Raw genomic sequence first — 26415 nt, 5'->3', positions numbered from 1 at the left:
TCAAATCCCACAGCCATGGTTTTGACGGGAAACACTCTTTTTAGGATATTTTCTCACGTATTTTTCGCCAGGGCTGCCCTCTTTCCCCCCTGTTGTTTGCTCTTTCTCTAGAACCTGTAGCCAGGGGCTGTCCGGCAATCACTTGAACATAATCCTATTTCCATTCATAATTCTAAGCACTTTATTTCCTTATATGCCAATGATATACTGCTTTTTATTAAGGATATCCCCCAGTCTCTTCCCCACCTCCCAAATGTTTTTGATGACTTCAGTCAGATCTTGGGATATAAAGTTAACTGTGGTAATTCAGCTTTACTGCCACTTAATACCGCAGCAACACAGTTGCCCCGATATTTAAAATCCCCATTGTTCAGAAGATCAAATACCCAGGAGTACTAATCTACCTTTCAATTGTAAATATTATAAAAATATTAAAAAGCACTTATGTCAGAGGTGGAAGCAGATCTACATAGTTGGGAGAGCATTCCATTGTCATTTCACTCTTGTATATGAAGCATTAAAATTAATTTCCTTCCAAGAATTAATTTTCTCAGCTCAATGATACCTCTGTCACCATGAAAAGACCATTGGAAAAAAATCCCTTGTTGATTTCCAAATTTACATGTGGAGGGTTTAGTGTGCCCAGTTTTCAGTGGTACTATTGGTCCTTTGTGTTGCACTCAGCTTCCAAATGGCCAAATCCAGCCTCCCGAGTCTCATGGAAACCAATAGAAAAAAAACCTCGTACATCCACACAGGCTACAAGATTTGATCTACTCAAATATCCCACTTAAGCAATCAAAAAGAAAATTTGGATCAATCATTACTGAAGTCATTTCCACCTGGCATCTCGCCGAAAAGCACTGTAAAATCTGTCCAAAATGGTATCTCCTTTCACCAATTTTTTATAACCACAATCTCCTACTGGGAAACCAACCAATCTCACAATGGAGCAGTAAAGGGGTGTACACACTTAGTGACATCTATGGTCAGCAGGGTCTCTGAACATTTCAAGACATACAGAAACACCTACTGGGTGCATCTTTGTTTTTCTTCCTTCAGCTCCGTACAGCAGTGTGCACATATGGTGTGCCTTGGAACGCATCTCTTTCCACGCACCCATTCCATACTGCTTTGTGAAACCCCCGTCGGTCGGTTTCGATAATTTATTCTTTCTTGTGTAGGGCCTCCTGTAAACCCCTGTCTATTGACAGACAGTGGAAAGAAGACCTCTCTTCAAATAGCCTTAACCTAAACTGGAAGTTGATCTGGCAGAACAGGCAACTATCATCCAGGAACTCTAACCACCAAGTTATTGATTTCAATTTTATACACAGAACTTATTTTACTCCTAGTACATTATACAAAATAAACGTTCTACCATCTCCAAACTGTACCCTATGCTCTCAGAATGCACTGGGTACTTTTTTCCATATGGTGTGGATGTGTCCTGGGGTTGCAGGGTTCTGGAAGAACGTCTCAGAGCTGCTATCACACATACTCCCCAGAAGAATTCCTTACCCTCCAGAGGTGTTACTGCTTAATGACAGCTCTAATTTAGAGCTGTGTGTTAAGCAGAGACGCCTTTGGCTAGCTGACCTTACTGCCAAACGAATATTAGCTTGTAGATGGAAAGCTTCACAGTCTGTCAGCATCCAAAGATGGGTTCTTGATTTTATTAATATAGCAAGCATGGAATACTCGATTGCTAAAAGGCACCAGGCCAATACAGATAACATTTTAAACTGGAAACAAGCAATCAGTACAATAAAATCCTTAATATAATCGTCCCTCATATCCATAGGGTCCTTGGGAGCTCGGGGTGGGGTGGGGTGGTGTAAAGAGGGCAGGGTTGTTGGTGTTGGTTGCAAATTTTTATTTATTAATTGTTCAATTCTTATTTTTTTCTTTGAACTACTGGCCTGTTTATAGGCTGAACAATGCAAGGATTTTCTTTTTGTTGCATTGTTATTTTTCTTCTTTAATGTTACTGCTGTTTTTCAATGCTGTGTCTATTTCTTGCATACTGACCTATGAACATGTAACCTTACCAGCACAATCAATTGTATCGAAAATATCATAATAAAAAATTGATCACAAAAAAATGAAAATCGTAAAAAGCCAGTGTTTTAACTATATCGATTTATTTAATCCTATTTCATTATACAGTTGCAAGCAGCTCATCCACTCAGCTACTCCTTGTCCCCCCTTCTCTTTCTCTCTGTTTATCAAAATACAAATGAGACGAGAATTAGGTGTCCTGCCTCATCGTTATTACCTCATTACATGCAGCATTTCAACCTGATGCCGTCCAGCAGACTTCAGCATTCTCACAGGATCTACACATCTCCCCACAGAAGGAGAGGTGTTTTCCAAAAATTACACTCTGGAACGCAGTTTCAAAAGTTTGCATTGTCAGGCCCCCAAAATGCTGTTGTCGTGTGACGAAAGGCCAAACTGCAAAAAAGTTTAACGTTTCATGCAAGAATCATTGCCATGTAAATGACCCCTTCAAAGGCAGTCCATCTGTGCAACACACCAGACTGTTAAACGCACCACCGTTTCTGTTTAAATAAACATTTTGTTGGGGACTTCTGTCTTATTGTCAATCAGGATTTTCACACACAGGTGTGACATACAGAGGAATATGGGGATGTGAGTCCAGTCATGTTTTCTTTGCCAGTCTATCTGTTATCGTGTCTCACCAAGTCTCACTCATGGAGAATCCTGTTATGTAGTGGACTGCCTTGGTGTGGTCTTTTAATTTTCCCCTTGGGAAAACTCCAGAGCTCGATCTTCCCTATGCAAGTGGGGGACACGTCAAGAGACACTGTTTTATGAACCCAAAGCATTTAACAGAGGGTCCTAAATTAACTTTACTGAAACTCCCTGTGGACATCTGCAAACAGGTTCTGCTTTTAAGCCACAAAAAGTGTCAGCACTTGACACTTTCCATCTCAACATGCCGTGAGAGATTCTTTGAGGCCTCATCTAGTACATAACAGGATATAAAAGTAAATGACCTCCTGGGGTTACTGAGACATACAAGGACTGAAGTTTGGTGTAGAGGCCTAGAGACACACTTCTACCAAGAATTTGGGAAGGACAACAGGATTAGATGATGATCCTCATTCTGAAATTTAATCCTCTGTCTACCTGTCCCTCACACACTCTCTCTGTCTCTCCCTTTCTGTCCCAATCCACACACGGACAAACAAACAGATCTCCTCCACTCTCATGACAAAAGGCAGGACATGTTGTAAACTCATTATGCATTCTTGTGTTGAGACTAACATTTGACAGGACCACTTGGACCAAAGTTGTGAATTACGGTTAACTTAATTCCCTAATCTTTCTCCTAGTAGGTACCAGTTTGTCTCTGTGTTTTGATGAGTAATAGGACCAGCTCCCATTCCTTTATCATTTAATTTGAATGGGTTATGTAAAAACATGTTTTATTCCCTTTCTGTGATGGAGCCATACTGCCATCTAGTATCATGTTATTCTGCCCGCTGACAGCTGGGATTGTCTCCTCAATTTATCGTTCATCACGCTCTATACGATCACATATTCACTATTATTATCCATAACTAATCATTTACATCACCTGAATATACATTACCTTGGTTCCCTTTCATCTGTTAAACTTCATTTATATGCCATATCCCTTCCTCTATTTAGTCACCATTTTATGAAATAAAAAAAAGGTTTCAGTTATCGCCAAGTCGTTGTCTGTGGGTATTATTTCATGAGAGAAACAAGATCAATGTATACAGGATAAACGGTACAGATTGTGAGATTGATTTAAGTGATAACATGTTTTGAAACTGTTATAATTTAAAATTTATTTTTCTCCTGAATGAAGAATGGTGCCCCTTTTACTTTAACGAGTGCAAATTCCAAATTCTAATGTAGTTATTAATAACCTCATTAACTTCATTAATAAACTTAGATTAATAACCTTATTAATTAGTCTCTCCTGAATTGTTGGAGGAATAACAGGCAGACTGGATCATGCTAAAGATAAAGAAAAATGTTTTATTCTCTGTAGGGATTCTTTCAATAATGTCGTCAGAACACTTAGAAGAATCTCAGCCTGTCAGTGGCAAAAACAGCAATTTTAGTGGATGTACATTGATGCATTGTTATGTTGTTGATGTGGTCCATTGAGGATGATATAATATTCTCTTCAATATATCAAATGCCAGTTATGAAATATATCATTGACACTTACACTCTGTGACCTGAAGTGAACTTCTCAGAGCTGCATTTCTGTGAAACTGATCTCTGCATTGATGAGTAGCTGCTGATACATTACAGATTGTAGTGTTGTTTCTGTTACCATGACAACCAGTACATGTTATGATGTGATTGATGCTGTCAGTGTCTTTCCTGTAGACATGATAACATCAGCAAGGACATTCAGAGGAGTCTGAATCACAGCTGCAACTAACATATACTATACATTATTTTAATTGTTGATCAGTCTATCACTCATGCTTTTAAAATAATCAATCAGTGAGCCTGTAAAACATACGAAAATATGAATTGACTGCACTTGTGTCGAACTTTTCTAGTTATTTGACTATTCAAAGCACTTTCACACTATATGTTTCATTCACACATTCACACACTGTTGGCCAAGTGCATGGTGCCACCTGCTATTCAGTAATCATTCATACGCACTCACACTCGATGGCACATTATCAGGTGCAATTTGGGGTTCAGTATCTTGCCCAACTTTGACATGTTGACCGGAGGAGATGGGGATTGAACCAACAACCCTCCAGTGAGAGGACAGCCCACTCTACCTCTGAGTCAAAACAGACGCCCTGTGTGTTGTGTCTCATAGCAGATACTTCTGTACTTATACTATATTTGCAATTTTGAATGCATAAGAGCGCTCGCACTGAGTAGGAGGGTAAAATGCCTTGCACTATGAGTAGCACTCTTAATGGTGCACTCATTTTGGTAAAAACATTGAGTGTGGAACGTTGTACACTTCTCACCCTCAGTGGTCACAATGTTGCCTATGTAGAGTAAAGGGCTGGCCAGAGGTGCAGTAATAGTTGATGAGGTGGGTGTACAGCTATGGGTAGCTTACAGAGGAGGAAGTGGGTATACTCTCCTATCATGGTTGTAACAACATATTTTTATTGTATTGTATTTGTATTGAACAGTTCAGCATGAGGCTTCATTGATTTTTTCTTATTACATTTGAAAAATAAAACGTACAGCTTAAATACAGTACCCTAGGAATAAGTACCAGTGTTTTAGCACTACGTCTCAAGGTCAGTGGGTTTTTTTAAAGGGTTTTTGGTTAGAAGCCTGAAATAAGTTCTGTGGTTGACTCAAGCCAAAGAGACTTTCATGTTGTGTTCTGCAAAACAAAATATGTCAGTAAATACCCCACTGTGAACTGTGACATTTTTATGTGTCTTAAAAAAATCTAAAAGTTTATATCTCAATCAGCTACAGGGGTTCATACAAAATTCAGCTCACACCATCTACAGTCATGACTCAGTTGATGTATAAAGTATGGTAATGACTGCTTAAAGTGGTACTATGATACCATGAGCTCAATCATTCTTTGCACTGAACACTGTGGAACAAATGGAACAGCACAGAACCAGTCAGTATGTAGATTCTGTATATTTTAGTGTTTGTTTACTTGTAAATACTTTGTATATTTTTATCCCTTGCCAGTTCATATTAGCTATATTTCTGTTTGGTTGTTTTTGTTTTCTTCATTAACTCGAATGTGTAAAGTTGCATCTTACAATACTTTTCCCTTTGGTCATATGCGGAGGAAATGCGAGCTGCAGGCAACTGGAAAAAACCTCCTTCAGTTCCTGGCCATTACAGTTGATTCTGATATCCAGTTACATAGACTGTATGAAACCCATCTATCACATTACATATTGTTTTTGAAAAGTTTTCAGTAACTGACAGCATTAGTTCCTTTGTCTACATGGAGATGACTCAATAAAAAGTCCTATTTGTACATCACAAACTGGCCATTTTGTTACTGGCCCAAATATTAACACACTCTTGGAAAACACCACCATTAGGGTCATTTATTGCACACAAGTTACACTTGTGACCACATTCACAATTCTTTACATCCCATTCAAAATTCAGAATGTTCCAATCCTCAATCTGAGTCATATAATATTGAGGATCTGTGGATACTAGGCCCATATTTTCCTACAGCTGCACTGTAGAATATGAAAAATGGAAATATGAAGTTATTAGACACACATGGTTTTCACTGATTTATTGAAACTCAGATAGCTGTTTGAAAACACTCAAAACAATAAATAAATACAATGTTGTCTCTCTGCATGTTTAATAGATTTAACTTTAAGAAATATTAAAAAGGTATTCACAGACCTGATTAAAATAGATGATAAAACTACATCAAGAAGGGCAAAATAAAACCTAAAATCACAATGATGTTGCGCTACTGCACAGTTATAGGAAGGCATCAGGCAGAGAAAGGATGTGAGGCATATACTGAACTATCACACATTCAGCAGGGAGATACAGATCAAGGACACAAAAGCAGAAATCCGAAGAAGCTGAACTGGATCATCATAAACTATATGTATAAATAACTTGCAACAGCAATATCTGGATTGTTCATCATCATAAAACTGGAAAATCCTTGATCAAAAGCAAATTAAAAAAGAACTTTCCAAACAAATCATTGAGTCAAGTCTAAAATATTCTCACTCAAAATAAATGAAAAATATGCCAGAAGAATAAAAATGATTTACCTGATTGCACTAAAAATCCACAGGTCCATTTATTTAATTAGCTTCTGGGAAAAAAAAGAAGACTAAATATGGGATGGTTTATTTTGCACAGGTTTTAAGTCATTAAACTTTCAAACTTGACATCACAGATGCCATCTAAGGGACTTCAAAATAACCCACAACTAAAAAAACAACTCCTGCTTCTCTACAAAGGACCCTCATCATTCCTTTTGGTCAAAGTGCTAAAAATACAAAGTGTTGATTGGCTGTGGCTGGTTGGAAGGTGAGAAGAACCTCCGTCAGATTAGTGAAGGTACTTGTTCACTGGGCAACAGAAGTCAGATCAATTTACTTTCATTTTAATTCAAAATGCTGATTCTCATACATTTAGAGAAGCTCAAGACTTGGGCATAACGTAACCTCAGTGGGTTTCCCCCTGAGTCTTGCAATCCTTCTGTCCGTGTTAGATGGATTGTTTTAAAATGGCAGAACAACATTTTGTTTGATATCAGAGTGAATTCATCGTCGTCTTAGTTGGAGGTTTCTGGAACTGGATCCACTTCATGTGTTGCAGCTCTCATTATAAGAAGGAGGAGCCTCTGTAAAACAGTTAGTACAGAAACATTCAGTTACACACCACACTCTCCACATGTGATGTTATCAGCAAGAGCACCAGACAACCAGAGCCGAGAGTCTGCTGAGGGGCAACTTTTACATTTCAGGCTGTGATAGATGTGTGAACACACACACACAAAATCTGGGGATGTCCAGATCTGATCTCACACATTGGTATCAGAGCCAATCAATGCATTTTTTGACTGATCAAGATTTGGAATATTTGACTTATAGAGCGATCCGATCCTCGTTTGTGTCAGTTGCCACTGTTTTATGTTATTGCACAAAAAACACGGATGTGTTCTGGGAGGACTGTTGTAAATGTGAAAAACCCAACGATAATTTCTATTTTTACAGTTTCTGGATTTGATATATGGTGTCAATTGTGTCAATTTTGTCGTATAACCCTCCCCTAAGCCAAAATAAAATTATAAGTCCCTCCCCAGCCCTTTAAAAATGACTTGAAATGCCTCTCTCTTTTTGCACCGCCCCCCCCCCCCCACCATATATAATATGCAGTCCCTAAGATATACTTTTTTTCAAATTATTATTATTAAGTTCTCACCCTGTTCTGAAGTTTTTTCAGGAAATTCATGGAAAAGTCCTGGAAATGTTTTGGTAAAATGTGTATGATGCATATGTTCATATGACAGCCCTGTTCGTCTCTACAGCCTCATTCCCGAGTGGAGCCTGAAGCCACGCAAGAAGCATGTGCCAACTGACCTTGTGGATATGCTGAGGTGTCATAGTCTGGAGGCAGGATGAGCGGTGTTGGTATTAAGCTGGCACTGTTCTCACGGGGGTACGGTACTGTGGCCCCTGTGGAGCCGCTGAGCGGAGGCTGACTGGGTGCAGGGCCGGTCCCACTGTGCTGCTGGTTCTGGGAGAAGAAGAGGCCGGGAGCGTAGCTGAAAGCATTGGGTGACACCAGCTGAGAGTGGCGCTTGTTCGGGAAGCCATCGTTGATCTGAGTCCCGCCCTCTGCTCCCTGGTTGTACTCAGCTGGAGGAGCACTGGGGGAGTTATGGGAGGACATCCTGGAGCGAGGGGTGGGACGGGGGGCAGGTTTTGGGGCAGGGCGAGGGGGCAGAGTGGGGTCCGAGGTGGAGATGTTGGGAATAGAGGCAGATGCTGGTGTGTCTTCAACTGCAGCAGAGGAAGGAGGAGCTGCTTTTTTGGAGGGGTGAAGTTTTTTGTCTAGAGAGACGTTTCCGATGTGGATGGGTAATGTCAAATTGACATCTGGAGACTTTAGACTGACCTGATCAATCAGAGGAAAAGAGAATGTTACATTTTCTGGAGGAATACAGACTTTATACTTTTAACCCTAAACCCACCCAATCCATTCAACCTAATCATTTGCATGAGTCTCTTTCAACTGCTTTCTAGTAGAAATTCCATTCTTTCAAAGCACATCCAGAAAAAAACTGGTATGTGTTAGAGCAGATAAAATCAAGACGTCAACCAAAATTCTACCAGGAATGACTATCCGAAATGATTCCCTTTTACGCTTACTGTATGTTCATCACCAAAAAAAACCCAATATGAACATATCACCACAGAGTAGCAACAGACAGCTTGTAAATATTGTAATTTCATAAATGTTATTAATTTTTTTAAATTTTTATTATTTCATTTCATTTTTTATTTTTATTCATTGATTTTTTTTTTTTTTTTTAGAAATTCTTCTTCTTTTTCTTCTTATTATTATTTTTATCAATCATTATTGTCCACTGTCACTTTCTCTCCCCCTCTCCCTATCTCTCTCTCTCAACACATGCACACCTTGACAATGCCGCAGTGCTCATCTCTAAGCCTCAGTCCTGACAGTTGTACTACTATAATGCCTACAGTTTAAGCTCTGCAGTTTGGATGGATGATTAACACGTATTTTTGGCATCTCATGCATCTTTTTGTGTCATTTTATATCCACTCCAGACACTACTAAATGTGACAACTCTTTCAGTGTTCAGTGTGAGAGTACCTCCTTTTCAGAACAGAAGTTGTTTTATTCTCTTTTCAGCGTGCGGTGCTCTGCCCTCTACACACATTTTCTCTCAACTTTTGCTCAGTGTCAGAGTATGCACATGCCCCTTTATGGGGGATTTGGGCAGCAATTATCTATGCTAATTAGGATCAACTGACATGCACTTTCGCTTTACAACGACAGTGGGATTCATCATTAAAAGAACACAAGTGGACAATTATGGGGTTTAAGAACGCGTCATGAATCTGACGTAGACTTTTCTTAGGACCTGGCTCAAGAACAAATTTATGAAAAATCTTGAGAAAATACTGGTGAATCAGGCCCATCTGTTCTCTCGCAGGCTGCATCGCTGGTTAATTTAGAACTTCATTAGCCACTAAAGCAATAACTAAAGACCCCCTCCTCTTGAAGAATCCTTAAATTCCATCCTGTTTTATAACTCCTGACAGATCACAGGCAGAGAATGTCATGTCGATAGGTTTGGACTCTTGATTAATTACTTTTTGTTTTAATGTATGTGTTAAGAGTTTTTCTGGATATTTGTTAATCCATGCAGTTGGTAATGTAGGAAGGGATGCTGCTGCTCCGAGTACTTTACAATGTTTTGTAACCTCTTCTGCTGTTTGGAGTTTGAGACTGACATCTCCAACATTTGATATGACAAGAATCTTCTGAACTATTTTAAACTGGCCGATTCAAAGTATATTGTGATTTATTATTTTCTTTGTGCAAAAAAGATGCCAATGAATGAAGAATTAAATACTATTTTAAATTTAGGAGAAAATCAAGAAGTGCATTGAATCTGTCTCAGATTATTTAATGCTGTGCTGGTTCAGTTCAGACTCAACCGTTTTATTATTACCGACCCCCATATAGGAATATTATCACTGTGATTTTTTAGTTAAAGTGGATCAGGCTCTTATTCAGACACAAGACCAACATGTCGATTTTCCACCACAATCTCTGAAGGTGTACGGCTAAAAGAGGCTATAATGATCAATTTCTCTCTATAGTTGTCTTCAACAATCAAAGACATCGCAAATGTGACCATTTTACAAAAAATACTGCTGAAATTGGAACAGAGAATGAGTAAAACTTACTTTGACATAATATTCAATCTTTATAAGTTCACAGCCAATGAGGGAGGACTGAGGGAGAGGAGGAACGATGATCTGCTCCTTCCACTCCACCTCTCTGCCGGCCTTCACCACACCACCCTCCACCTCTGCTAACGTCCTCACATCATGTGTGGGCCTCTTCGTCTCATAGGTCACTCTCTGAAAAGACACGAGAAGATTCATAAACTGGACTTAACAATCAGTATAAAAAAATCACTGTGCCTTTTACCAACAGACAGGCTGCTATCTGAAGTGATTAAAGTGTTATTGCATTTGTACTTTATCTTTGACTTTAACAACCCAAGTTCCAAAAAAGTTGGGACATTGTGTAAAATGTATATAACAAAAATGCAGTGATTGGCAAATATTTTATGACCTATATTAAATTTAATGCAGAACAAAGATGAGATATTTAATATTCAAACTGAGAAACATTTTTTGTAAACATACACTGATTTTGAACTTGATGGCTGCAACATGTTCCAAGAAAGGCTGGACAAAGGCAACAAAAGAAAGTTGTGGAATGTTTCATAGCACATGTTCAAAACTTTCCACAGGTTAACAGGTTCATTGATAACAGGTGATCATATTAATGTTTGGTATGAAAAGGGCATCCTTGAAAGGCTCAGTTATTCACAAGCAAGGATGGTGCAAGGTTCTTAAACTGTCAGACAATTAAAAACAATGTTTCACAACGCACAATTGCATTTTACAATTGCAATTGAATTTTACCATCTAAAATTCCTAATATTATTAAAAAGTTCAGATAATCCAGAGAAATCTAAGAGAGATCTACTGAGTTTCAGAGTCACACTTGAAGTGTTCACTCCAAACCCAGCAACACACTGAGGCAGAAACTTGTCTACTCTGAGGACAAAACACACAGAAATAAGCAGAGTAATGTGGTTTATGCTGTGCAATGCAGCTAAGACTGCACAGACTTGTGCATAATTGCTGATCAGTGACCCTAGGATCTTCATTGAGTGCTTGTTTTAGTTATATTCAAAGCTAGCTTAGCTAGTGACTACTGTGAATAGGGCAGCTGACAACAAGGGAATGACCATGTGACCACTTGGAAAGACAGCTGGCAGGAAAGAAAGACCCCAAAGATGCTGACATGGGCTAGCAACCCACGCCAGCAGTGGTGATGTGTAGTAGCCTTTCTACAACCACAATAAGCTACAGCCAACACAGGAAAAATACCCCATGAGTCAGCGATAGCAGGGGTGGAAGATGACTCACAGGTGGATTGCATCGGATACGTGACTAAGTGAGGGATAGGGGCACAGACCTATCCGCTAGGGTTAAAACTAGCAGCATTCAGGGTATGGTGAACTCATCTGTGGAGGTAAAAGGTAGTACAATAGTGGGCAAGATGCTTCAGGTTTGTCCTTGTGGCTGGCAGAAAGTAATATCAATCAGAGGCCTTAAAACTCATCAAGGAAGGAAGAGGTGGTTAGCAGAGGAAGGGCAGAGTGGCCGCATTGATCAGTTTTTCTTTTTTTTTTAAAACTATTTTTATTTAGTTTTTCAAGAACAACAAAACATAAGTCAGACAGGGTCATCGCAGGTGTAGAGAAATGCATAATGTGGAAAAAGATTGGATGAGTATGGGTTACATTCTTTATCAAAATCTTATCAAGTCTTTAGTGTCCATGTGTATCAATTGGGGTCCTAGAGGATTTATGATCCTTCACTTAATGTAGGTCCTGAATGTTCTGTATCAGGGAAGATGTCTCCCATTCTTTCTTAACTTAAAAGTCCATTCTCTTTGTGCAAAAGAAAAATACAGAGGAGGAATGGCATATTTCTCCAACCAAGCATATATACATAAATCATTTCAGGTTCAAATAGGACTTCAATTTTTTCAAGTATTTTTCACATTTCTTGGTAGCATGTCTCAGAGAAAAAGTCAATTGTTCTGTAGTATAGATTGCATTAACTATTTCAATCCATTAAGGGACTGTAGGAGATTCTTTACTCAGCCATTTTCTGGTTATTGTTTTTTTACTAGCTGCCAGCAGTATCTGTAACAAGTATCTGTCCTGTTTTTTCAGCTCAGTTAATACATTTCCCAAATTTATAGCACCGAAACTAAAAACAAGCTATGAGCTGATTATAGATCTGATCTCATTCACTATGTCTGTCCAATAGGAAGAAATCTTTGCACATTCCCAAAAAATGTTAAAATGACCAGCTGGCATATTACCACACATTCTCCAGCACTGGCCTTGTTCAGGGTTGTTGCTTTGCGATTTTTTAATCCTTGGAGTTATTTCCAGGTGTATTCTCTCCATAAATCAGAACTTGATGTTGTACATATTGTCCTACATATATTTAACCAGTCATCTTCAGTCAGTGCTATGTTAGCTTCTTTCTCCCACCTTGATTTTACATACAAAGTGGAAAGACCTCTTTCCAGTTGTAAAGATGAATAAATCTTTGAGATCAATTTCCTGTTAGAGTTGCCCTTGTATGCGTCGGTAAATATCTTGATCAAACTCATTCCTTTCTCTCCAATAGTTTTAATATTTGTTTTGAAATGATCATATTTTTTCTAAATTATATGTTTTCGAAAGTTGCTGAAAGGTATCTAAGCCTCTATTGGAGGATATCATGCAGTATGAAGTCATGCCTGCATTTGTCCAAAATTTAAATCTGTTGTCAAGTTTAGCTGGTGTGAATCCTGTGTCATATGCCACCCAACGTAATTTTTGTGCATTCCTCTCAAAGTTCAGGTCTTTAAATTCTTTATACCAAATGTTTAAGGGGGCTGCGATCCATTTAGTTAATTTGTCTAGATATTTCTTTAGAAGGGATTTTCCTCCCAGTATAGATTGAAGAGGTATATTTGTTTGACCTTGTTCTATGTCTTTCCATTTTACATCGTATGTAGGATCACACCAGCAAACCAAAAAGCGTAACTGTGCTGCTTTATAATAGTCTTCTAAGCAAGGTAAAGCCCTTCCTCCTCTGTCCTTGGGCAATTGTAATGTCTGAAATTGAATCCTGGGCCTTTGCTTTGCCCAAATGAAGGTTTAAATCATTCTATTCCATTCACTGAATTGCTTGGGAGGGACATCAACAGGCAGTGACTGAAAAAGGTAAAGTAGTCTAGGTAATACATTCATCTTTATAACATCTATTCGATTATACATATTTATTGGTAGCAGAGACCAGCGATTTAAATTGGCTTTAACATCAGCTGTTATGGGGTTATCGTTATGTTCCTAGGTGGTAGATAGTTCTCTTCTCAGCATCAAGGCTGCAACATGCTTATAGCTACAGATTCTGTGTTACTGTTTGTCATATGATCAATGAGGTGGAGGGCCCGCCTCACATTGTCCTGGGTCTGACTGTTTTTTTTACAAAACCAGTTTGGTCTGTATCTATCAAGTCCGGGATTATATTTTCCATTCATTTTGCAAGTATTGACAGAAATAATCTATAGTCCATGTTTAAAACGGATATGGTTCTATAAGAACTACACTCTGTCTTATCTTTACCCATTTTGGGAATTACTGAAATTATTGCTTGTCTCCAGGACACTGGAGTCTCCCCACCTCGAAGAACATAATTAAAACAATTCTTGAGAACTGGTATTATAATATCTCAAAAGGTTTTATACCATTCTGATGGGTAGCCATCGGCACCTGGCATTTTATTAGTTTTTAATCTTAAAATAGCCTTGTTTATTTCTTCTTCTGTTATCTCCTGGGTTATTATTTTATTCTGCTCTGTTCCTACAGATGGTAAGTCTAAAGACATTAGAAAATTTGATATGGCTGCTGAGTCAGCTGCCTGAGTTGAGCATATAATTTTATGTAGTATTTTTCAAAACAGGTTTGTATGTCTTCCAATTCATGATGCATCTTATCGGTCTGGGGGTCTTTTAATTTATGTACAAATCTCTCGGCCTGTTGTTTGTGTATTCTCCAAGCAAGTAATTTTTTCGATTTAGCACCATTCTTGTAAAAAAATTGTTTGATTAGTTTCGTTCTCCTCTCTATCTGATTTTCATATAAATTGTTTAAAGTCTGTTTTATGTCCTGAATCTGATTTAAGACTTCAGTGTCCTTATATTCCACATGTTTACTCTCCAGAACCTTTAACCTTTCAGTCAAATCCCAACATCCCTCTTTTTCCTTTTTCTTCTGAGCTGACCACATGATAAATTTACCTCTGATGACAGCTTTTGCAGCATCCCACAGTGTGCTGGGAGACACTGCACCGCTGTCGTTATGGGTCATATATTCTTGAAACTCTCTCTTTACATATTTCTGACATTGAGGGTCGTTCAAAAGATTAGTGTTAAGCATCCATAATGTATCCTTATGTTACTGTCGAGATGCAGTGTTAAATATACCCCTGCATGATAAGAGATATCTCTTACCCCAATGTTACATTTAGTAATCCTGTGTTGATCTGAATTAAACATAAAAAAAATAATCAATTCTTGAATATACAGAATGAGGGTGAGAAAAAAAGTAAAGCGTCTATCAAGTGGGTGTAACTCCCTCCATATGTCTATCATACCCAATTCTTTAAGCCTTTTTTTTATGTGTTGCTTCAGATCTTATTTTTTTGTTTTGTTTGAGGAGTCAATGGAGGGATGAAGTTGGATATTCCAGTCTCAGCGACACACCGACAAACCTGATGCTTCCGTGGTTATTAAATTAAAGACTTTTTTGATCTTCTGTTTATCATTTCCTGGTGGTCTGTAGACGTTCAATAATGTAACTTCTTTATGATCAATTAAACCTTTGACCAATAAGTAACACCCTTCTTTGTCATTGATCTGTGAGGAGAACCGGAAGTTTACCTTGTTTGAAATTAGTATCGCTATCCCCCTTGCATTTCCTTTTTCAAATGAAGAGTAATATGAATTTTTTAAATCCCAATTTTTGCAACTTCTCATGTTCACCATTGGAGAGGTGTGTCTCTTGCCAGAAAATTATTATGACCTGAACACTGGGTATTCTGTTTGCAGATCAGAATGAAACTTAACATATAAACACACGTATCCAATGTTAATGACTTCCATTTCTGAAGTGTGAACTCAACCTCTAGTTTGGGAGGGGAAGCCCTTAACCGTGAAGGGGCCCCTCTCAGGGCGAACCGACATCTCTGACTTGAATGAAATCAGAGCAGTGCACATAAATGAAAAGTAAGAAGCAACATAAATCCCCAGCTGCAGTCAATATCAATGTTTAGTTTAAGCTTAGAAAGGAAAGTTTGTCTAATTTGTATTTATATTTCACAGCGCAGTCCGAACTGGTGTTAGAGTATAATCTTACCGGTCTTTTTTAAACAGTTGTTCAGTCATTTATAGTATAGTTGTTTATAGTTGTTTTCATTTAAAGATGGAAAGTGTGATTTACTCATATTGTGCAGAGAGATTCAGTGTGTGTGACAGAAAGAGGGGAAAGAGAGAACAGGTAGGCAGGTCTAGACGGCAAAGAGAAATAGAGAAGTTAGTTAAGGAAAGGAGACAGTTAAGAAAACAGTGGAAAAAGGCAACAGACAAAGAGAGGGAGGGAATCAGCGCTTTGGAAGATGAGTTAAGAGACAGGATAGCAGCACTTAGAAGGGCAGAGCATCTTAAGAAAGAGAGGAGAAAGAAAGAATATGCAAGGACAGCTTTTTTTAGATGGCCTTATTTGGAGTGTTTTTGAGTATCTTAGGGTGCCAGGAATAGTTGTCAACTTAGTGAAAGCATATTTTCAGGACATTAGATTATGTATAAGTATGGCAGATTTCACAACAGGCTGGCAGAGGCTAGAGATAGGTATTATGGCAGGATGTACAACTTCGCCATTGGCATTTACAATGGTGTTGGAAGCAATTATGAGGGCATCCAAGTGGACTGAAGGTGGAGAGAGAAGTCAAAATGGGATGTGTTTTCCACCAATTAGGGCTTACATGGATGACATGACACTAGTAACTAGAACAGTGCCATGTAAAAAGAGGCTATAAGAGAGGGTAAATAAGAACCTCAAATGGGCCAGCATGGAAATCAAGCCAAGTAAGTCTAGAAGTATTTCATTATGTAGAGGGAAATTAAATGATAGGGAATTTATCATAGATGACGAGGAAATTCCAACAATTAGGGGAAGGTCAGTGAAGAGCCTAGGTAGGTGGTACAATGTGGATTTGAAAGATGTTGAGCAGGTTGTGCAATTTAGAAAAGATGTTGCTGAAGGACTGGATAGAATAGATGAGTCAGGGCTCCCAGGAAAGTTGAAGTTGTGGTGTTTGCAGTTTGGGTTATTTCATAAGTTAATGTGGCCACTGTCAATCTATGAAGTCCCAGTATCTGTTGTGGAGAGAATGGAAAGGTTGGTTAGCTCATATATTAGGAAGTTGTTAGGCGCTCCCAGGTGTCTAAGTAGTGTGGCATTGTATGGGAAAGGGATACTTCAGCTGCCAGTATCTAGCTTAACAGAGGAGTTTAAGTGCACCAAGGTTAGGGCAGAGTGGTGGTTAGCCGGGAGTAAGGATGTAATAGTTAGGAGTGTGGTTCAAATCCATCCAAGGGAAGAAAATGGAACCCAAGAGTAGCAGTTCAGGACACAGAGGCCGCTCTTAGGCATGCAGAGATAGTAGGTAATGTTCAACTTGGACGGGGAGGCCTGGGGCTTGGGCCAGACAAACCGGTGTGGAATACAACAGGCCCCAAGGATAGAAGAAAACTGGTAGTGGAACAGGTACGTAGGCAGGAGGAGACTGGAAGGGGGGCTAAGGCAGTGGCTCAGGCAAAGCAGACAGTGTAGAGAGGAGGAAGATTAGCTGAAGGGACCTGTGGAGTATGGAGGAGAGCTGCATTAGATTTCTGATCGGGACTACATATGATGTGTTGCCAACCCCCCAGAACGTGGGTCTCTCTGGGTAAATGGCGACCCATCATGCCCATTGTGTTCAGGTACTGCAACCATAAGACATAGTTTGTCAAGCTGCAAAATTAGTTTATCACAGGGCCGGTATACGTGGCGACATAATCAGGTGTTGAGAAGCTTAGCTGCAGGTATTGAGGGGATAAGAAGACAGGTGAATTCAGGAGGTTTTAAAAAAGTCTAGATGTCAAGTTTGTATGTGAGGGGGAGAAACATAGAGGCAGTAAGTTTGGGAGGAGGCAGGGATGTGGTAGCCTGGAGGGAGCTTGTGATTAGGACATGCAGGTAGATTTAGGAGGAAAGCTTGTTATTCCCCAGGAAATAGTTTGTACTAATTTGAGGCCTGACATAGTGCTGTGGTCGGTGAGTCAACTGATCATTTTTTTCATTGAGCTAACAGTCCCTTGGGAAGCCTCAGTGGAAGAAGCCGATGAAAGGAAGAAACTGAGGTACACAGACTTACAGGCAGAAGCTGAGCAGAAAGGATGAAAAGCTAGGGCTCGCCCAGCTGAAGTGGGATGTAGGGGATTTGTAGCTGGGTCAGCTACCTCTCTCCTGGGAGAACTGGGAGTAAGGGGACAGAGTTTGAGAAAGAAAGTGAGGGAAATGTCAGAAGAGACAGTTAAATCCAGTCAGTGGATTTGAATTAGGAGAAACAATGGTAGTTGGGGACCAGCAGGGGGATCCACTGAACAGACAACTCCTTAAGATCAGATGGAGAGATCCACCAATCAGTCCTCTCAGGAGAAAATCCAGGAAGTGTGAGGGTATTTAGGAGTGGGAGTGGCCTGTTTGAGTCTTTTTTTGTGTGAGACCATGCTGCTCCATGGAGCAGTGAGAGCTGGCACTAGGGGAGTGACTTTGGGATGCCAGAGTTCACTGCCTAGCCTCCTGGAGGTGTTGTGGGACCAACTAGGTGCTCTCTGACTTTTATATTTAAGCCATAATAGCTGATCGGTGACCCTAGTTTCTTTAGTGTGTATATTTCTGGAGCACAAGTTTCTTGTGCTCAGTTGAAATCCCTGTCCGTGTGACGGGGAGGAGGGGGAGGTGGCAGGGCTTTCAGCCTAATCCAGCGGGGGTATTTTTTTATTCTGTTCAGACCTGCCACCCTGGCTCTGCTTCCTCTTTCTTTCTTTTCTATTACTGCTCTCTGGCCTTTATATTCAAGTCATAATTGCTGACTGGTGACCCTAGTTTTGTTAGTGTGTATATTTCTGGAGCACAAGTTTCTTGTGCTCAGTTGAAATCGCCCTCCGTGTGACAGGGAGGAGGAAGTGGCAGATCTTTCAGCCCGATCCGGTGGGGCCCGATCCGGTGGGGCTGGTTTCAGTCCGTTCAGACCTGCCATCCTGGCTCTGCCTCCTCTTTCTTTCTTTCTTTCTTTCACAAGTTTCTTGTGTTTTAGCTGAATTCATTGGGGAAACAAAAGAACCCCTCCATGACCAAATGACACAGGAGCGCCAACTCTTCAGGTCAAGACTCTGCTGTCCACTTAAATCTGAAGGAGAAAGGTCATTCTTCCAAGGACAACAATGAACACATTCTATCCAAAGAAGACAGAGGTGTCAAAGAAGCCATTTATGTCAAACGAACAACCATCCTTGAACAGAGGAATTAGCCTATGACACCACTTACCACCCAGCTACAATGCTGTCCTGACCTTGAATGTAGTTGGCTGTGTTTTTTATGTGAGTGTGTTTTTAGGTGTTTTTTGTTTATATGAGCTGCTGGATACAATAATTTCCCTACTGGAATTAATGAAGTATTTATCTAAATCTAAATATATCTAAATCTTCCCTCCCATGAAGGATTAACACCTATTAACACCTGGACCCTTCTAGCCCCAAACGACCTACACGAATGCTGTTTGGGTCAATGACTCATGAGTGGCCTTAATGACTCTGAAACTCAGAGTCCACGTGACCTTAATGGCTCTGTAGCACACACCTGCACAGGGTTCAAAGCCTGCAACTCCCTTTAAATTGGTTAGAACTGAAGAAGCTTCTTGGATGAGAGGCGAAATGTCTTCAAGGAACTGAAACAAGTCAAGTTGCCAAAAAAAAGCTCTTATGGATTTCAAATTGTTGTTGGAAATCATGGATGTCATTTCCTGCTGAGAGGTACAAACAGGTTTTGGAGCAACATATGCTGCCATCCAGACAACGTCTTTTTCAGGGACGTCCCTGCTTGATCCAGTAAGACAATGACACACATTCTGCTTGTGTTCCAACAGTGTGGCTTCGTCGTAAAAGAGCACAGCCACTAGAATGACCTGCTGCAGTCCAGACCTGTCTCCCATTAACATGTGTGGAGCATTATGAAGCGCAAAATACAGCAATGGAGACCCTGGACAGTTGAGCAACTGAAGCCATATATCAAGCAAGAATGGTAAAGAATTTCACTTTCGAAACAAATAGTGGCCTCAGGTCCCAACACTTACTGAGTATTGCGAAAAGAAAAGATGATATCACACAGTGGTAAACATGCCCTGTTCAAACATTTTGGAATGTGTGTAGGCATCAAATTCAGAATAAGTGTATATTTACGAGAAAAAAAAACAAAGAAAAAACAAAGTTTATCAGTTTGATGATCAACTATTTTAGCTGGGCTCTGTGTAGAGGTCATAATGGATTTGCAAATAATTGCATTTTGTTTTACATACATTTTACACAGCATCTCAGCTTTTTTGGAATTAGGGTTGTAATTAATTTCTGTAAGTTTCAGGCACTTGCAAGTAAATAAAACATGGGAATGCAGATGTTTTATAAAGCTGATATGGAAGACTTGTTAGCAAATGGATGGTTGTAATTCTCAATAGACTATGCTTTTCACATTAAGCATAGTCTATTGTTCCATTAATAATTTTAAAATAATGGCTATAATGTTTGAATTCTCAATAAACTGAAAGAGTAACTTAACCCCCAAACCACCTTTTTATTTCAGTTGAAAACCAATGTGTGTGGGTATTTAGAGTTGCTGATATATCCAGGTCCAAATCTTGACATTTGAGTGCAAATGTATTTGAATTCTACATACTGTGTTATAAATATGTAAAGTGACTGTCCTCTATTGGCTGAATCATACTATTGCATATAAAATTTGCTTTTGTCTAAACTGGTGCCAAGTGACAGATTTGATGGCAGCATTTGTCACTCAATAGGCTAAATTACACATTAGTGTAAAAATATTGTATTGCCTATAAGTATAATGGAGGATTTGGATTATTAAGATTAGGAAGCAGTTCTTTGACACAGTACAGCATGATTTGGGAGTCTGAACATAACCTTGCAGCTTTGGTTGGAAAAAGTGTGTACCTGCATCAGGCTGGCAGCCATGTTGCCTGTGGTCTTCCCAGACTGGTTGTGGATGTTGGCCAACACCTGGATGATCTGGCCTGGAGTGTAACCCTTCATGTCGACCTGGGCCTTCAGGACCACCGTTCCTGTTTTCATCAGCATGTAGGTGAAGTGCTGCGTCACTGCAGATGAACAGGTTCCCTGCATGGAGAAGGGCAGTGAAACAACATAATGTCACGCATGGTTATTAAAGGAATAATTCAACATTTAAACACATTATTTGTTATATTACTGAGTTATAGCACATGTTAGATGACAGGATGGACAGATGTGAATCTTACACCTGTGTTTTAAGTACAGAGCTGGAGTCATAATGTGGTTGGCCTTACTTAGCAATAAAGACTGGAAGCAGTGGGAAACAGTCAGCCTGGCTCAATACAAACTAAATTGGAAAACTGAAATTACTGATAAATACATTGCATCTAGTTTGTTTAATCAACACACAAGTTGAAAAAAGCAAAAATGAGAAGTTAGGGTTTTAGGGGTAGTAAACTGAAGCTGACTGTGATTGAGCAGTCTTGTTGTCACAGTTAAGTTGCCAGAGGTGTGAACTTCAGTCATATGACGTGGACTTCAGTCATGAATCTGATACTTTGGACTTGCCAAAATGAAAAAAAAAAAAAAAAAAAAAGGATATCTGGGCGCCTTGTAGCTTAGGGCGGGCGCCCCACATACAGAGGCTGTGTTCTCGTCACAGTGGCTGCAGGTTCGGTACCAAACTGTAGCCCTTTGCTGCATGTCATCCCCTCTCTCTCCGCCTTTCACACTTATGCTGTCTGCAGTGACACAGATGCCAGTGTGCTGTTTATAAGTCTGTTTGTGTGATGCATGACTGTTTCAATGACTGCTATTTTGCTGGATGGTGTTTTATGCACAATAGGGGAATGAGAACTGCATGCTTGTGGACTAAACTAATGAAGAGGAGCTGATTGTTGATTTTAGGAAGAAAGAGGCAAAGACACACAACCCTGTCTACATCAGTGGGCGGGAGGTGGAGCTTGTGAACAGCTATAGGTTCCTTGGAATTACTATCACTGAGAACCTATCTTGGTCATCACACATCACCACCCAGGTTAAACAAGCACAGAAAAGGCTCTACTTCCTATGGAAACTTAGGAAGGCTAAATTCCAGAGCAAGATCCTGGTTAACTTCCACAGACGAGTAATAGAAAGCATACTGACTGGAAACATCACCAACTTGCATGGTTTGTGCACAGCCCAGGTCAGGAAGGCTCTACAGCGGGTGATTAAAACTGCCAGACCATCACTGGCTCCCATCTACAGAGCATCTGTGACCTCGGTGAAGTGAGGTGTCTGGACAGAGCCCAAAGGATATTGAAAGACAGCAGCCACCCCAGCCACAGTCTGTTCACCCTGCTGCCATCTGGAAAAAGATACAGAAGTATCTGCTGCAGAACCACCAGACTACAGAGCAGCTTCTTTCCCCAGGCTGTGTGACTCCTTAACTCCTCCTTCGACGCCAAAAGATGTAGCAGGATTTAAGGATATATTTTTATTTCATTTTTAAAAAATGTTTAAAAAATGACAAATAAATCTACCTTGTACCTCATGGAACTTTTTGACAGCTTTCAAAACAACCACAGTCAGCAACCCCGCCGTATATTACACATGAGAGGTGCTTCTGTTGCCTCACAAATATGCAAATACACAGAAATCTCTGATTGAAAACCTGCCCAGGAGATACGATCATCACGGCAACAGAAAGTGAGGAAACAGCAGCTAAGGAGAGAAAACAAGCTTATTTATTTTTTGCTGTTCAGCAAGAAGTTCACAAGCAAGTATTGTTCCATGTGCAGTTGATGGATGAATGTGTTGGTTTGTTTTGTTGTTGTTTTAATTGTTGTATTTTACTGTGTATGCATTGTTGTTTTTAATGTTTTTTAAACTGCAGACACTGAAGTACAATGTAAATTTCCCACTGTGACAAGAAAAGTCCATCTCATCTAAGCTGTATACAATAAAGGCAAAAGCCAAAAATCATCTTAAAAAAAGGATTTGTAACTCGACAATTTGGTGTTAACAACAGTGACTGTTATCTTCCTTTGGACTTCAGTCTTTTGATTTTAAGTGAATGCAGTCCTACTCAAGATTAAAATCATGAATTTTAGGTTGCTCAATAGCTCATCTGGTAGAGCGGGCACCCCATGTACAAAGGCTGTACATGGGTCCACCTCCAGCCCTTGATTGAATGCCATCCCCTCTTTCTCCTCCTTTCACAGTATCTGTCCTATCAAATAAAGGGAAAATCCCTAAAAAGTAATCTATTAAAAAAAATCAGGAATTTAAAGTTAGAAAATGTTGCATCTCTTTAACTTTGAATCAATCTGACAGCTGCAGCTGCACAATAGGATGGAAAGGTGTGTTATACAAAGCACGTGAGCACATCACAATTGGACATTAAAATGTTCAACGATGCAAACCTGTCTCTCTTATCTTTTACACCCAACCCATTGAGGTTCATAAGGAAGTGCAATCATTGCTCTACTTTTTAAAAAATGCTACATTTCTTGTCAATAAATGTCAGCTCTTCATCAATGATAGAACCCAACATCTGCAACACTGAGCTTATTCAATTTGCCTTAATCACCCTTATTTGCCGAAATGGGTGTGTGTAGCTTTCCTCTAAAACCTACGCTGTGTATATGTTATATTTAGTGTGCCATTCAGTTTTTAAAGGAGTTTATGGCCAAGTTGTTGATGACAAAGTCATCAACAATTTGGCCATGAGCATAATCACTTGCCTGTATCAGGCTCACTGTGACCATGTCAAACTTGAGAATGTGTTGACTAGAATGGGAAGAGTCATCAGTCGTCAGTGTACAGTACGTGTAAAATAGTGTACAGAACACAGCTCTGCAACAGTTCCAGTAGAGGAGCAACACATATCAGACCAGTGCCAGTGACCCTGACACACTCAAATCCATCCACCAGAAAATCCAAAATCCATCCAACAATGCCAGAGTTCACCAAACATATCTGACAACCTGTACCACGTACGGGGACACACAGAAGTGCTGGGAACATGGATACACTGCCATTATTCAAGAAATCATTCCAAAACAGAACCGTTCCTAAAACCATATATTGTTGTTTTTTTCATTCAGTTGTATAAAATGAAAAAACCTCAACATTAATGTGTACAACAGTGGAGTAATTAGATATATGTTATATTATTAACTCTGCATTCTCCATCTCTTACTACTGTTAAATCCCAGTGAGAAGATGATTTGGCTTCCAAAACTACAGATCACTATTGGCAATTAATCCTTCAAAGAGTACAGAATTCCAAGCTGATTGTAGTGCAGTTGCTACGTTGTGCAATACAAGGGAAATACAATTTTAAAAAATATCGTCAACTTAGAATTAAAAGGTTCAATCTGACATTTTTGTCAATAAATGATTCATATATTCTCATTCTGTGACAACTTGTTAACATTGTGTGAGTTGTTTGGTGTTGCAAGGATCAGTTATGTGCGAGGGGATGCAAACATGAAGCTCTAGTGTGTGAGTATATTAATAACTTACTGAGTGATAAAAAAAGGGCATCAAATTCAGAATGAGTGTATATTTACACACACACACACACACACACACACACACACACACACACACACAGTGTCTAGTCTTACCCATATGTCTGGCACTTCATTCAGATTTAGGAGCCTCAGCAGGTAGAAAGCTTTCTCTGTGTTGTAGTCCTTGGCAAATCGTGGTGTGTCAATAAAAGCTCTCACTCTGTAAACGATCCGACCATAGTTGCCTTCAAAAGATGTCGGAGCAGATTCTGTGGGAAAGAAGTCAAACACATATTAGTTTTATCACATATAGCAAAAGCAGACTAATAGGTTCTTAAAACAGGGTTATTGTACAATTTCTATGTTCATTTTTATCTTTTTGATAAGAAGTTTGATAATGTGCAAAGGAATTGTGGCAGACAATTCCACAATGCTTTACCACTAATGGGAATTACTGATCACAGCATATAAGATGCTCTACAAACACAAGGATTTCCTCTCCCATAACTTTTTTAAAACTGATGACCACTTAGTTTTCTTACTTTTCATGTAAACATGAAAACAAGACTCCTGAAACACCTGCAGGCTCTTTAGTGGTGAAAGCACACATGTTTCAAGTGACAGATTTTGGTTCACAATAGTCAAAAGACCGGTTGGGTTGCTTTTGAGTTTCTGTGGTATTCCTCATCACAGAACAAAGAAAGCTTAACCTGGAAAAATATACTCCTGCAGTTTAGTGGCCTAATAAAGGCTGTGCACAAGGAGCGACTGTGTTCACTCCTGCGTGAGAGCCCATAACAATTAACCATGGTGAAAGTGTGTAGGTAGGAAGTGAGGGACAATGTGTACTACATCAAGAATCATGACTTTGCCAGAAAAAGCCCACCTAACTTAAGGTTTCAGGATTTTTCAAATGTCTTTATGGGACATGTCAACGTCACAAGTTACTAATCTCATCACCATAAGACAGAAATGTTTTCTAACAATCCCACTTATCCATCTCATTATCTTAAACCAATTACTAGGAAAAAAAGCTGTAGTATTTTAGAATCAAATATCTCAGTCTTTAAGAATAACAAACTTCTGTCTTACCAAAATCAAAACACCCCTATTGTTGTGTAAGAGTTTGCTGATGTCATCAGATAGTAATGCAATGAGCAAGAGGAACAAACTGACAGCTGCTGACATCCCTCAGTGGACATCAGGTGACAGGTAGTGGTGGTGGCAGATGGAAACCTTGCGGAGAATCAGTGGCAGAAAAGACACACCCCTCACTTATCTCTCTGTCAGTTCTCTCAATAGCTGTTCATTTAATTGACTTCACACTTGGTAGGTGGATTGCTGAAGATCCAAGACAGTGCAGTGTAAATATATAGTGGTTCGGAAATGAGTCCTAAAACCTGGAAATGAGTTAGCATTTCAGTACCTCTGCATCTCTTTTTTTTAATTGGTTTTTAGTTAAAAGCCTGAGATAAGATCTGTGGTTAACACTAACTGAAGAGACTTTTAAGTTTTGTTCTATGACATAAAATACATCAGTGAAACCCCACCATGAACTTGGAAGCTTTTATATGTGGCGTTTGCTAACAAGTGACTAAATGAGACCTCAGAACACCATTGCACCAAACACAGCTTTTTGGCTTTGTTGTGGTCAAATTAAGTCATGCAACTGTTTGTTTGTTGCAGAATATTAGCATTTTACATCTGGCGATCGCATTTAGCATCAAAAATGCTGAAAGTGGTATTTAGTTGTGAAGATTACCTTGCTGACACTTGAGTATCATAAATGTGTATTGCATACTTATTTTCTGCAATGATCCAGAATCCAATGGAAAAATCCCATTGACTTTTTGATGAGGGAACCAGGGAGATGCCAACTTCTGCATTGGCCTACTTATATATCAGGATTAACCCCTGGAGATGTATCAACTTCTTTTCAGGGGGTTCTGTTGACTAACACGATGGATGCAGAAAAGACACTATTCTTGAGCAGTGGCTGGAATCTAAAGCCAAACTTAAATCGAGACACGATGTCACTATACCTCTGTAATAAGTACTTTGAATTCAGCCATTTCCAATAGTTGCAGATGAATTCTCATTAAGAAAAACTTAATAAATTATCTACGTGTTTTGGATCTACATGAAGTGT

The 26415-nt window shown here is 39.4% G+C and overlaps 1 protein-coding gene across 1 annotated transcript in view; it reads right to left on the bottom strand.

Moving 5' to 3' along the window:
• Positions 1–6262: 6262 nt before the first annotated feature.
• arrdc1a (arrestin domain containing 1a) overlaps positions 6263–26415 on the bottom strand; it is a 34372-nt gene continuing 14219 nt past the window's right edge. Inside the window, exons 4-8 of the mRNA XM_042488451.2 lie at positions 24381–24535; positions 20689–20871; positions 10461–10637; positions 8097–8634; positions 6263–7357 (exon numbers count right to left, since the gene is read on the bottom strand). Of these exons, the coding sequence (XP_042344385.2) occupies positions 7320–7357; positions 8097–8634; positions 10461–10637; positions 20689–20871; positions 24381–24535 (1091 nt within the window). The 3' untranslated portion in view covers positions 6263–7319. The remainder of the gene's footprint in view (positions 7358–8096; positions 8635–10460; positions 10638–20688; positions 20872–24380; positions 24536–26415) is intronic.

The sequence above is a fragment of the Plectropomus leopardus genome, chromosome 4 (genome assembly GCF_026936395.1).
Source record: "Plectropomus leopardus strain MGB_pleo_1.0 chromosome 4, ASM2693639v1, whole genome shotgun sequence".
Lineage (NCBI taxonomy): Eukaryota > Metazoa > Chordata > Actinopteri > Perciformes > Serranidae > Plectropomus > Plectropomus leopardus.
This window is presented reverse-complemented; position numbering and strand designations above follow the sequence as displayed.